Source organism: Herpailurus yagouaroundi, unplaced genomic scaffold (assembly GCF_014898765.1).
Source record: "Herpailurus yagouaroundi ecotype Mexico unplaced genomic scaffold, PumYag 28, whole genome shotgun sequence".
In the NCBI taxonomy this organism is placed as follows: Eukaryota; Metazoa; Chordata; class Mammalia; order Carnivora; family Felidae; genus Herpailurus; species Herpailurus yagouaroundi.
In genome coordinates, this window is record NW_024412376.1 from 24,358,093 (window position 1) to 24,372,354 (window position 14,262).

Here is a 14,262-nt window from a genome sequence, read left to right on the forward strand (position 1 = left end):
CCTTGCTCCACAGGGGGAAGTGCTGTACTTTTGAGATCTCATCTGATTAGGGGTCATCAGGCCTAGAACTGGATTTTTTGGCGGCAGGTATGTCTCCACCTCTCCTACCCTCTCTCCTTGTGGGTCTTTAATCCTTTGTTGGAGAGGCCCTGTTCATCTAGTTATCAAGATATTTTCAGAGAAAGTATTCCACGCATAGCTGTAGTTTGTTGTGTCCATGGCAGGAAGTGAGTTCAGGATATTCTTAGACTGCCATCTGGAACCACCCTCTCCTCTTCTCCTACTTTATCAGTCTTGAAATGACCTCTTCCTTAGAACATCATATTCAATGATTTTTCTTCTACCTTTTAGACCAAACCTTATTGGTCTTTGGGGGGATTTTTTGCCATCTCCTACTTTCTATCCTCAGGTGTATTTTCCTCTCCCTTCAATATTTCCCTAGACAGTCAAATCTACCATCAAATTTCCTTCTCTAGATACAGGCTGAAGTTTAGACTCACTTTTCCTTTGTGTACTAACCACTTCCATTTGGATAATCCAATGGCTTCTCAAAATCAAGGATTTGCTAAATAAAATCATTATCTGTCTTTCTCACTCTAAAAATTATGTTGCTTTATCCATATTTCTTCCTTCATTTGATGATGTCACCATTCATCCTGTTGCCTAAAAATAAATCCTTGAAGATTTTCCTTCCTATTTTAGTGTTCCTCTTAAAATATATTTGAAAGGTCATTGCCTCTTATTCTTCTTGAACTGCACTTCCTTGACTGAAGACTTAGTCATCTCTTATAAGTTACTTATTTAATCTTCTTATAGGTTTCCTTAACTTAAGTTCATCCTCCCCACCTCAACTTTCCCGTCCTCAGTTAAGGATCTCAAAGCCGAAAGAATTCTTTTTTTTTTTTTATCTTTTTTTTTTTTAAAAATCAGAACTTGTTCTGCTTTCAATAATCAATTATTCTCAGTAGCTAAAAGATAAAATCTGGGGCACCTGGGTTGCTCAGTTGGTTAATCACCAGGCTTCGGCTCAGGTCAAGAGTTCAAGCCCTGCATCAGTCCCTGTGCTGACAGCTCAGAGCCTGGAGCCTGCTTCAGATTCTGTGTGTCTCTCTCTCTCTGCCCCTCCCCCCACTCACACTCTGTCTCTCCCTCTCTCTCTCTCAAAAATGAATAAATATTTTTAAAAAAAAGATAAAATCTAAGTTCCCTAGCTTCACATAGAATATCCCCTATGATGTAACCTCATTAGGTAATTACCAACTCATCTCCCATTTGCAACATACCATGTAGCCATAATGGGAAAATAAAAATGATTTGATTTTCTATAATTATAGCTATGATCATGATTTTTTTACAGCTTAAAATTCTATAACTCTTTGGTGCACTTTCAACACTTCTACTTTACTTCCAAATTTCAGTTCCTTTGTGACATCTCCCTTGACTCACCAAGGCATTTTGTTACATGTTGCTTGGACTTTATGGTATTCTCATCATATGACTATAATTACTCTTCTCACCCACTTACAATCATATATATATATATACGCACATACCCCACATTAAGCCTTATATTTTTCATCACAGCATTTTCAACATCTAACAACGCCTCAATAAATAATTAGAACCAAGCATGTGATGAGCAAATACATAGATCAATACCATTAATTACAAGAAATTCTAAGGAATTCAATGTTTGTAACTTAAAACTTGCCATGAATAAAGAAATAAGGACAAATATTTACTTTTCTAATGCTTGAAATACATATGACCTTATAAGATGATTCCAAAAAACAGAATTCATCTTTTGGTAATTGAAATGTACTGATCTTTAAGAATTTATGAAAGTTAAATAAAAAGCTTTAAAATAAGGTTATTATCACACATCAACTATCAGAGAAAATTAAATTTTAATTATATCTGATATTTCAACTACTGAAAAAATTCTTAAGAATTTATCTTCCGGGTAGTTGAAGGAGAATTCTCAAAGAAACTATTTAGACTATACCAGAAATGACTCATTTCCCTGAAATTTTCTCCAAAAATTGTCCCTGGTATAATATACATTTCTATGGTAGCAGCACATTTCATGTTAAACCTGGGATCTTTTCTAAATCCCTACCACATAAAGTATCGAGCTAAGTATTAAAAATGCTGTAAAAATTTTAATACTATCAATTTGTGGTTCAATAGCCTACACCCATTCTTGGAAAGCACAGAAGTTTAGAAATAAAACAGCTAAACCTTAAGAAAAAAGATCAAGCATAAAAAGTACCTAAGATCATCCAGTCTGAAGGAAAACAAATTAAAAATATAATACCATCATGGGTATTTTTTTTTATCAGCACAATGCTGATTCTACCATATCGAAAAAAATCAGTTCACATTTTTTAAAGAAAAACTTAAATAAATACTATAAACACAACTAAAAGATATTCTGTCAACCTTAAACCCAACATATTCTAAAGCCTCTCACCTGGCTGGATGTTTTCTCTTATGATAGTGACATGGTTATCTCGATCTGGTCGTGTGTGTTCATGCCAAAAGCCTATCACATGGCCCAATTCATGAACAACAATTCCAAATTTATCACAGTTCTTGCCAATAGAGATTGCCTGAGGCCCATTTCCACGCCGACCCACATAAGAGCAGCATCTGCAATAAAGGAGAAAAGGGAGATGGTGGTGGAAATGATAAATGAGTTACAGTATGATGAAACTTTGGCAAGAATTACGATGGCCTACAAAGCCCAATACATTCAGAGGCAGAACAGCCTTTCATCAATAAATACAGCCCATTTCTAATATCCTGGTAAACTTACATACAACACACATCCCCACATAATCACTGGAAGTGCTTTTTCACTAACTCATATGTTACAAGATATGCCTTCAATCATCACTGGGAGAATTCAAAAGATATCAGAAAATCAAATACTTATGATGGTGATTAATGTGCTAAATCCACAATTAATTATCAGCCCATATTTAATACTAATATAGTTTTTTATTCTCAAAATCCATCTACTGTGGTAAGTAACTACTTTGTCACTATGGTTACCTGGCAATAATCCATTATTTCAGTTTTGAATATAAAAACAAAGTTTATTTTTCCTCTTTAAGAAAAACAGAATTAAATTTCTTTATGAAAGAAAGACAGTTAATCAAAAATGTAGGAGTTACTTTTCCTACTCATGGGAGAATTTATCTCAAGAAGAATGAAGGAAAATTAGTTTCAAAAGGTAAATTATCTAAAGTTAAGTGGTGAAGAAAAATCAACAGCCGGCATAATTATGACATTTGCTAATATAAATATAATTATATCTAAAACTTTGATAGTTAAGGTTTACATTAAAATGCTTATCTATAGAATCACACCCTGAGACATCAATTGAGGGTAAGTAATTGATCTTGTATAGTTGGTGATCATGATACACAAGACGCCAAACAATTTTGTATTTCTTTTTATTTCTTTTTATTTCCTCTTTATTTTTTTAAAATAAGAAATTTATTGTCAAATTGGTTTCCATACAACACCCAGTGCTCATCCCAACAGGTGCCCTCCTCAATACCCATCACCCACTCGCCCCTCCCTCCCACCCCCATCAACCCTCAGTTTGTTCTCAGTTTTTAAGAGTCTCTTATGTTTTGGCTCCCTCCCTCTCTAACCTCTTTTTTTTTTCCTTCCCCTGACCCATGGTCTTCTGTTAAGTTTCTCAGGATCCACACAAGAGTGAAAACATATGGTATCTGTCTTTCTCTGTATGATTTATTTTTCACTTAGCATAACACTCTCCAGTTCCATCCACGTTGCTACAAAAGGCCATGTTTCATTCTTTCTCATTGCCACGTAGTATTCCATCGTGTATATAAACCACAATTTCTTTATCCATTCATCAGTTGATGGACATTTAGGCTCTTTCCCTAATTTGGCTATTGTTGAAAGTGCTGCTATAAACATTGGGGTACAAGTGCCCCTATGCATCAGTGCTCCTGTATTCCTTGGGTCAATTCCTAGCAGTGCTATTGCTGGGTCATAGGGTAGATCTATTTTTAATTTCCTGAGGGACCCCCACACTGTTTTCCAGAGCAACTGCAGCAGTTTGCATTCCCACCAACAGTGCAAGAGGGTTCCTGTTTCTCCACATCCTCGCCAGCATCTAGAGTCTCCTGATTTGTTCATTTTAGCCACTCTGACTGGCGTGAGGTTACAGTATCTGAGGGTGGTTTTGATTTGTATTTCCTTGATGAAGAGCGATGTTGAGCATCTTTTCATGTGCCTGTTGGCCATCCGGATGTCTTCTTTAGAGAAGTGTCTATTCATGTTTTCTGCCCATTTCTTCACTGGGTTGTTTTTCAGGTGTGGAGTTTGGTGAGCTCTTTATAGATTTTGGATACTAGCCCTTTGTCCGATATGTCATTTTCAAATACCTTTTCCCATTCCATTGGTTGCCTTTTAGTTCTGTTGATTGTTTCCTTTGCAGTGCAGAAAATTTTTGTCTTCATGAGGTCCCAAAAGTACATTTTTGCTTTTAATTCCCTTGCTTTTGGGGTTTGTCAAGTAAGAAATTGCTGTAGCTGAGGTCAGAGAGGTTTTTTCCTGCTGTCTCCTCCAGGGTTTTGATGGTTTCCTGTCTCACATTCAGGTCCTTTATCCATTTTGAGTTTGTTTTTGTGAATGGTGTAAGAAAGTGGTCTACTTTCATCCTTCTGCATGTTGCTGTCCAGCTCTCCCAGCACCATTTGTTGAAGAGACTCTTTTTTCCATTAGATATTCTTCCCTGTTTTGTCAAAGATTAGATGGCCATACTTTTGTGAGTCTACTTCTGGAGTCTCTACCCTATTCCATTGGTCTATGTGTCTATTTTTGTGCCGATACCATGCTGTCTTGATGACTGCAGCTTTGTAGTAGAGGCTAAAGTCTGAGATTGTGATGCCTCCTGCTTTGGTCTTCTTCAAAATTACTTTGGCTATCCGGGGCCTTTTGTGGTTTCATACAAATTTTAGGATTGCTTATTCTAGCTTCGAGAAGCATGTTGGTGCAATTTTGATTCAGATTGCATTGAATGTGTAGATAGCTTTGGGGAGTATTGACATTTTAACAACATTTATTCTTCCAATCCATAAGCACAGAATGTTTTTCCATTTCTTTATAACTTCTTCAATTTTGTTCATAAGCTTTCTATAGTTTTCAGCATACAGATCCTTTACATCTTTCGTTAGGTGTATTCCTAGGTTTTTTATGCTTCATGGTGCAATTGTGAATGGGATCACTTTATTTGTCTTTCTGTTGCTTCATTATTAGTGTATAAGAATGCAACTGATTTCTGTACATTGATTTTTGTATCCTGCGACTTTGCTGAATTCATGTATCAGTTCTAGCAGACTTCTGGTGGAGTCTATCAGATTTTCCATGTATAATATCATGTCATCTGCAAAAAGTGAAAGCTTCACTTCATCTTTGACAATTTTGATGCCTTTGATTTCCTTTTGTTGTCTGATTGCTGATGCTAGAACTTCCAACACTATGTTAAACAACAGCAGTGAGAGTGGATATCCCTGTTGTGTTCCTGATCTCAGGGGGAAAGCTATCAGTTTTTCCCCATCAAGGATGATATTAGCTGTGGGCTTTTCATAAATGGCTTTTATGATATCTAAGTATGTTCCTTCTATCCCGACTTTCTCGAGGTTTTTTACTAAGAAAGGATGCTGAATTTTGTCAAATGTTTTTTCTGCATCGATTGACCAGGATCATATGGTTCTTTTCTTTTCTTTTACTAATGTGATGTATCACATTGATTGATTTGCAAATATTGGACCAGCCCTGCAGCCCAGGAATGAATCCCACTTGATCAAGGTGAATAATTCTTTTGATATGCTGTTAAATTCTATTTGCTAGCATCTTATTGAGAATTTTTGCATCCATATTCATCAGGGATATTGGCCTATAGTTCTCTTTTTGCTGGGTCTCTGTCTGGTTTAGGAATCAAAGTAATGCTGTCTTCATAGAATGAGTCTGGGAGTTTTCCTTCCCTTTCTATTTGTTGGAACAGCTTGAGAAGGATAGGTATTATCTCTGCTTTAAATGTCTGGTAGAATTCTCCCGGGAAGCCATCTGGTCCTGGACTCTTATTTGTTGGGAGATTTTTGATAACTGATTCAATTTCTTTGCTGGTTATGTGTCTATTCAAGTTTTCTATTTCTTCCTATTTGAGTTTTGGAAGTGTGTGGGTGCTTAGGAATTTGTCCATTTCTTCCAGGTTGTCCAGTTTGTTGGCATATATTTTTTCATAGTATTCCCCGATAATTGTTTGTATCTCTGAGGGATTGGTTGTAATAATTCCATTTCCATTCATGATTTTATCTATTTGGGTCATCTCCCTTTTCTTTTTGAGAAGCCTGGCTAGAGGTTTGTCAATTTTGTTTATTTTTTCAAAAAACCAGCTCTTCGTTTCATTGATCTGCCCTACAGTTTTTTTTTTAGAGTCTATATTGTTTATTTCTGCTCTGATCTTTATTATTTCTCTTCTTCTGCTGGGTTTGGAGCATCTTTGCTGTTCTGCTTCTATTTCCTTTAGGTGTGCTGTTAGATTTTGTATCTGGGATTTTTCTTGTTTCTTGAGATAGGCCTGGATTGCAATGTATTTTCCTCTCAGGACTGCCTTCGCTGCATCCCAAAGTGTTTGGATTGTTGTGTTTTCATTTTCATTTGTTTCCATATATTTTTAAATTTCTTCTCTAATTGCCTGGTTGACCCATTAATTCTTTAGTAGGGTGTTCTTTAACCTCCATGCTTTTGCAAGTTTTCCAGACTTTTTCCTGTGGTTGATTTCAAGCTTCATAGCATTGTGGTCTGAAAGTATGCATGGTATGATCTCAATTCTTTTATACGTATGAAGGGCTGTTTTGTGACCCAGTATGTGATCTACCTTGGAGGATGTTCCATGTGCACTCGAGAAGAAACTATATTCTGTTCCTTTGGGATGCAGAGTTCTAAATATATCTGTCAAGGCCATCTGATCCAATGTATCATTCAGGGCCCTTGTTTCTTTATTGATCCTGTGTCTAGATGATCTATCCATTGTTGTAAGTGGGGTATTAAACTCCCTTGCATTACCACATTCTTATCCATAAGGTTGCTTATGTTTGTGATTAATTGTTTTATATATTTGGGGACTCCCATATTCGGCACATAGACATTTATAATTGTTAGCTCTTCCTGATTTATAGACCCTGTAATTATTATATAATGCCCTTCTCCATCTCTTGTTACAGCCTTTAATTTAAAGTCTAGTGTGTCTGATATAAGTATGGCTACTCCAGCTTTCTTTTGACTTCCAATAGCATGATTGATAGTTCTCCATCCCCTCACTTTCAATCTGAAGGTGTCCTCAGGCCCAAAATGAGTGTCTTGTAGACAGCAAATAGATGGGTATTGTTTTTTTTATCCATTCTGATACCCTATGTCTTTTGGTTGGAGCATTTAGTCCATTTACATTCAGTGTTATTATAGAAAGATATGGGTTTAGAGTCGTTGTGATACTAGGTTTCATGCTTGTAGTGGTGTCTCTGGTCCTTTGTGGTCCTTGCAACATTTCACTCACAGAATCCCCCTTAGGATCTCTTGTAGGACTGGTTTAGTGGTGATGAATTCCTTCAGTTTTTGTTTGGGAAGACCTTTCTCTCTCCTTCTATTCTGAATGACAGACTTGCTGGATAAAGGATTCTCGGCTGCATATTTTTTTCGTTCATCACATTGAAGATTTCCTGCCATTCCTTTCTGGCCTGCCAAGTTTCAGTAGATAGATCTGCCACTAGACTTATTGGTCTCCCTTTATACGTTAGAGCCTGTTTATCCCTAGCTGCTTTCAGAATTTTCTCTTTATCCATGTATTTTGCCAGCCAGTTTCAGTATAATATGTCATGCAGAAGATCGATTCAAGTTACGTCTGAAGGGAGTTCTCTGTGCCTCTTGGATTTCAATGCCTTTTTCCTTCCCGAGATCAGGGAAGTTCTCAGCTATGATTTGTTCAAGTACACCTTCAGCCCCTTTCTCTCTCTCTTCCTCTTCAGAACTCCTATGATATGGATATTATTCCATTTGAATGCATCACTTAGTTCTCTAATTCTCCCCTCACACTCCTGGATTTTTTTTTAAACTCTCTTTTTCTCAGCTTCCTCTTTTTCCATAATTTTGTCTTCTAATTCACCTATTCTCTCCTCTGCCTCTTCAATCTGAGCTGTGGTCGCCTCCATTTTATTTTGCACCTCATTTACAGCATTTTTTATCTCCGCATGACTGTTTCTTAGTCCCCTGATCTCTGTAGCAATAGATTCTCTGCTGTCCTCTAAACTTTTTCAAGCCCCACAATTACTTTTATGACTATTATTCTAAATTCTTGCTCTTGATCAAAAATGATTTAAGCAATTTTTTAAATTTATCAAATTAAAATAGAAAATTTCCAAAAATTAATTGCCCAAATGATTCAAAGGAATTTCACAAGTTTTCACTTTCCACAGTAAGCATATTCAGTAGTCCTTTTGATTGTTCACAAATACAAACATTTGTCATTGCAATTATTTCTGTAGGCTTTAAAGCCTTAACCATCTTATCCTATGCCACAGATTTATTATTTATGAGTCTATTATAACAGTTAACAAAGCTTGATAAGTCAATAACAAAAAAAGAGGTAACCGGTAAGAAAAAAAACCAGGATATCTTGGTTTTGTTCCCATATTTAATAGCATTTTTCAACCTAAACACAGATATTTATCAAATACCCAAACAGTAAAGTATTAGATGTGGAAAAACACAAAATTTGCAAATTTTGGAGATATTTAAACTGAATCATTCACTACCATAGAGCAGAAGTAGTTAAACAAATATCTGATGACTATGTAGCAACTAAATTACACATGCTAAGTCATTCTTGCTGGTTGTATTCAAATAAGAAAATACCTCACAAATCAAAATCTGGGAGATAGTCAAGCCATGTGGTCAACTTATTTAATCTAAAACACCTTCTTTACCATAATTTCACCCATAGCGATTTCCAATATACAAGGTAGGATTCCATAACAGAAATTGAAAATACATTTCCCACTGACTTACAATGCTCCTGTGAAAGAAGAAAAATATGGTGATTTGATTCATAGTGTTTTAGGTCGAGAGTAATTCTGGATGCTCAGATGAATAAATAACTAAATATATGCACATAGAACTAGGTGTGGAATGACAGTGTAATATGTGTAGTTTATAAAAAAGTGGTTTAAGGATGTCTAGTTATTAGCCTCTAATGTAGCTCAGGTGATGCCATTTTTCTTATATATGGCTTTTGTTTTTTTTTATTTCTAATTCGTGTGCTGCTTTTAAAATTTGACCACCAAAAGTTCTATTTATTGTCTCAAGAAAAAGTTTCACCATCTATAGAGAAGTGACACCTCTCTCTGAACCACAGACAGTAATCAAGTAATCTCAAACCTGCTACTCCTTACCTTTGCCTCAGACTGGGGAACCAAAGCACCATTGGAAGTTGCCTATAAGATAATCTATCATGACATCCAAGAAGATGTCCTCTCCACAGCAGTCTTTACTTAACATTGAAATAATTTAAAAATGTAAAGTCATATTATGTCTCTTCTCAATATTCTCCAATGGTTCTATGACAAATTGCGTCAATGTTCAAAAACATTCATTACCCCTCACTGGAAGATAATTATACTTCCTTATACCATTGATGTTGAGTTTGGTTATGTGACTTGCTCTGGATAATGTCATGTGAGCACAAACTGTGTAAATTCTGAGAGAATCTTTAATTTTTTTTAATGTTTATTTTTAAGAGTGAGAGAGACAAAAGTGTCAGCAAGGGAGGGGCAGAGAGAGTAGACACAGAATCTGAAGCAGGCTCCAAGTTCTGAGCTGTCAGCACAGAGCCTGGCGCAGGCTTGAACTCACAGAACCTGAGATCATGACCAGAGCCAAAGTCAGATGCTTAACCATCTGAGCCACCCAGGTGCCCCCAGAGAGAATCTTTAATAGTCAACATGGTTGTCAATACTGTCTCTGTTTGATCTGCCACAATTGCAATGTTCTAAAAAGAGGTTTTGCCATCATACTGAACATTAAAGTGATAACTCTGGAGTGAGACACAGCCAACCAGTGATGGACATGCAATATAAATAAGGAATCAGTATCTGTATCCAATATCCTTATAAATAAGGAATCAATACGTTACTCTAAGCTACTGAGGTTTAAGGGTTATGTATTACAATGACATAAGTTATTTCAGCTGATTAATAAAGCTCAGAGGAAAATCTAAAGTACAATACTTACAAATAACTGTAAAGATCCTACATGGTCTTCACACATAAATATCTTACCATACGGATCCCATCTCTTCTTACTGTCCCTGTAACTCACTCTACCTGAGCCATGTGGTCTCCTTGCTGTGCCTTGAGCATACAGACAAGCTCTTGCCTTAAAGCCTTTTTACTTATTTCCTCTGTCAGGAACTCTATTCTCCCAGGCAGCATACGAGTTGTTTCACCTGCTTTTTCAAGTTTTTGTGCAAATGCCTTTCCATACCATTTACATGGCTTTTCTTTCTGTCCCTAGAATTTACGGTCTATTAATACATTTTATATTTCATTTATTTTCATGGTTTTTTCTGACACCTTATCCTAGAACATAAGCTATTTGTGGGCAGACAACTTACACATTTTACACACTGATATCTCTAGCGCCTAAAATATAGTCAGGCTATAGATAGTACAGCTCCATAGATACCTAGAACACACTGGTAATTGCAAGAGCTTGGGGTGGGAAGTAGTGGGTGGGTCAAATGAGTGAAAGGGGTTAAAAGGTACAGACTTCCAGTTACAAGATAAATAAGTCCTGCAAGTGTAATGTAAAGCATGGTCACTGAAGTTAGTAATACTCTATCACATACTACAAAGTTGCTAAGACAGCAAATCTAAAAGTTCTCATCGGGAAAATAAAAATGTTGCAACTAGGGGCGCCTGGGTGGCGCAGTCGGTTAAGCGTCCGACTTCAGCCAGGTCACGATCTCACGGTCCGTGAGTTCGAGCCCCGCGTCAGGCTCTGGGCTGATGGCTCGGAGCCTGGAGCCTGTTTCCGATTCTGAGTCTCCCTCTCTCTCTGACCCTCTCCCGTTCATGCTCTGTCTCTCTCTGTCCCAAAAATAAATAAAAAAACGTTGAAAAAAAAAAATGTTGCAACTATGTGAGGTGATGTCTGTTACCTAAATTTATTGTGGGAATCATTTCAAAAAATTTTTAATGTTTATTTATTTTTGAGAGAGAGAGAGAGTGCAAGCAGGGGCGGGGCAGAGAGAAAGGGAGACACAGAATCTGAAGCAGGCTCCAAGACTCTGAGCTGTCAGCACAGAGCCTGATGTGGGGCTTGAACTCACGAACCGTGAGATCATGACCTGAGCTGAAGTTGGATGCTTAACCAACTGAGCCACCCAGGCGACCCATGTGGGAATCATTTCACAACATATGCATATATCAACACTTCATGGTAGACACATTAAACTAATACAATGTTCTATGTTATTTACATTATAAGAAAACTGGGAAAAGATCATTTTCAAAATAAATAAATTAATAAATTAATAAATACGGTTACAAGAACAGGTCTTGTTAAGTGCAGAAGGGAGCTAAGACTCTGGTGGTTATCACGGAGTACCCAAAGCAGGGGTGAAGATGTTTATGGCCAGGGGTTAAACATAATCTTCCTCCAATACCTCCGTCAACCTGGCTCTCCACTTTTTCCATTCATGTGATTCTATACATTATGTAGTAATCCAATGAGTTATTGTTTCCTGCTTACGTTAACCAGTCCCTATTGTTTGCAAGCAGGAATCCTGGCTGGCACACCTCTTCTGTCAAACTGTAACTCCCTTGCAGAGAAATACACCTCATGTTCAATTTTCTAGTCTGCCATTTGGTACAGTAAGTGGCACAAAATGAAAATGCTGTAGGTAAGGATATAAGTGACTACTGCCATAATCTGAATAACCAAACTGACCAAAGCTAAAGACAATTTAAAACATAAAATCTAAAAAAAAATAAAAATAAATAAGTAAATAAGTTAACCCTAAGCTTATTTGTTTGGTTAGTTGTTTTTAAGGAATCATTAAAATTTAGCAGGTAGGAAAACAGTAAGATTGTTCAAGAAACTATCTAGTAGAATAAGAGAGGTAATATAGAGGATATTCACGGGTTAAATACCTAAATGTGAGACCTGAAACCATAAAATTCCTAGAGGAGAACACAGGCAGTAATCTCTTTGACGTTGGCTGTAGAAACTTCCTTCTAAATAGGCTTACTGAGGCAAGGGAAACAAAAGCAAAAGTAAACTACTGGGACTACATCAAAATAAAAAGCTTCTGCGCAGCAAAGGAAACAGTCAACAAAACTGAAAGGCAACCTACTGAAAGGGAGAAGATATTTGCAAATGACATATCTGATAAAGGGACAGTATCCAAAATACGTAAAGAACTTATCAAACTCAACACCACAAAAAACAAATGATCCCATTAAAAATGGACAAGTGTGCACTGACTGATGAATACATAAAGAAGATGTGGTATATATATATATATACAATGGAATACTCTTCAGCCGTAAAAAACAATGAAACCTTGCCATTTGCAACAACCTGAATGGAGCTAGGGAGTATTATGCTAAGTGAAATAAGTCAATCAGAGAAAGACAAATACCATATGACTTCACTTCATATGTGGAATTTAAGAAACAAATGAGCAAAAGGATAAAAAGAGAAAGACAGAGACAAAGTTAAGAAACAGACTCTTGGGGCACCTAGGTGGCTCAGTCTGTTGAGCATCAGACTTTGGCTCAGGTCATGATCTCATGGTTTGTGGCTTCGAGCCCCACGTGGGGCTCTGTGCTGATAGCTCAGGGCCTGGAGCCTACTTCAGATTCTGTGTCTCCCTCTCTGCCCCTCCCCTGCTCATGCTCTGTCTCTCTCTGTCTCTCAAAAATAAATATTTTTTAAAAAAATTTTAAACAAACAGACTCTTAACTATAGTGAACAAACTGATAGTTACCAGAGAGGAGGAGAGTAGGGGATGGGCTAAAGAGGTAATGGGGATTAAGGAGTGCACTTGTTGACATGAGCACCACACGATGTACAGAATTGTTGAACTGCTATATTGTACACCTGAAACTAATATAAGACTGTAAAAAATTTTAAAGTTGTGCTTAAAAAATAGAGGATATTCAGCAATATAAGGTTGTATAGTAGACAAAAGTAATATATAAATTTCTGCCTTACAAAGAAATAAATCAAACCAGTTGTTATAAAATGATCATTTTGCTAATAATTAATAATCTTGTGAAATAAACAAATGCCACTGATGACAATAAATATTCACTTAAAAAGTATTTATTGTTAAGTTTAAACGTTTTGCCAACATAGGAAGAGAGAGTTAAAGTATACGTCCCATTGAAGACGGATCAAAGATATCATATACTAAAAAGTTCTGAACTTTACCTTTTGTTTTTTAAAAACTTTATTATTTTCCCACTTACCAAAGATGTGATATGGAATTAGGCACCCAATAAATAGTTAGTGAAAAAGAGCTGATTCTAGCAAAATAAAAGGGGAAATAGAACGTGCTAAATAGTACAAGTCGTTCCACATTTAATAATTCTTCTATTAATATCAGGACATTATTTTAGCTTCAATTTTTATTGCTTTATTTTATATTTTTAATATTTATTTATTTATGTATTTATTTTGAATAAGAAAGCACTGAGAGAGTGCAAGCAGGAGAGGGGCAGAGAGAGAGAGAGAGGGAGAGAGAATCCAAAGCAGGCTCCATGCTTTGCACAGACGCCCCACACAGAACTCCATCTCACCCCAATGACCTGAGCCCATATGAAGAGGCAGGCGCCTAACCAACTGAGCCACCCCGGAGCCCCCTGTTGTTTTGTTAAAAACTACAATAGCAAGGTGCCTGGGTAGCTCAGTCAGTTAAGCCTCTGACTCTTGATTTCAGCTCAAGTCATCATCTCATCGTTCATGAGATTGAGCCCTGAATTAGGCTCTGTGCTGACAGAGTGAAGCCTGCTTGGGATTTTCTCTCTCTCTCTCTCTCTCTCTCCCTCTGCCTCTCCCCTGCTTATACTCTTTGTCTCAAAAGAAATAAATAAACATTAAAAAGAAAAAACTACAATAGCTACAAGTTGCCTTAGTGGGTAAGCTTAGTGGGTAAGT

The 14,262-nt window shown here is 36.8% G+C and overlaps 1 protein-coding gene across 4 annotated transcripts in view; it reads right to left on the minus strand.

The window, feature by feature from the left end:
• Positions 1–14,262, minus strand: part of TLL1 (tolloid like 1) — a 216,892-nt gene that overhangs the window by 106,021 nt on the left and 96,609 nt on the right. For all 4 annotated transcript variants that reach the window (XM_040471047.1, XM_040471053.1, XM_040471056.1 and 1 more), the window contains one exon: positions 2,474–2,652. In XM_040471047.1, coding sequence (XP_040326981.1) covers positions 2,474–2,652 — 179 coding nt within the window. The remainder of the gene's footprint in view (positions 1–2,473; positions 2,653–14,262) is intronic.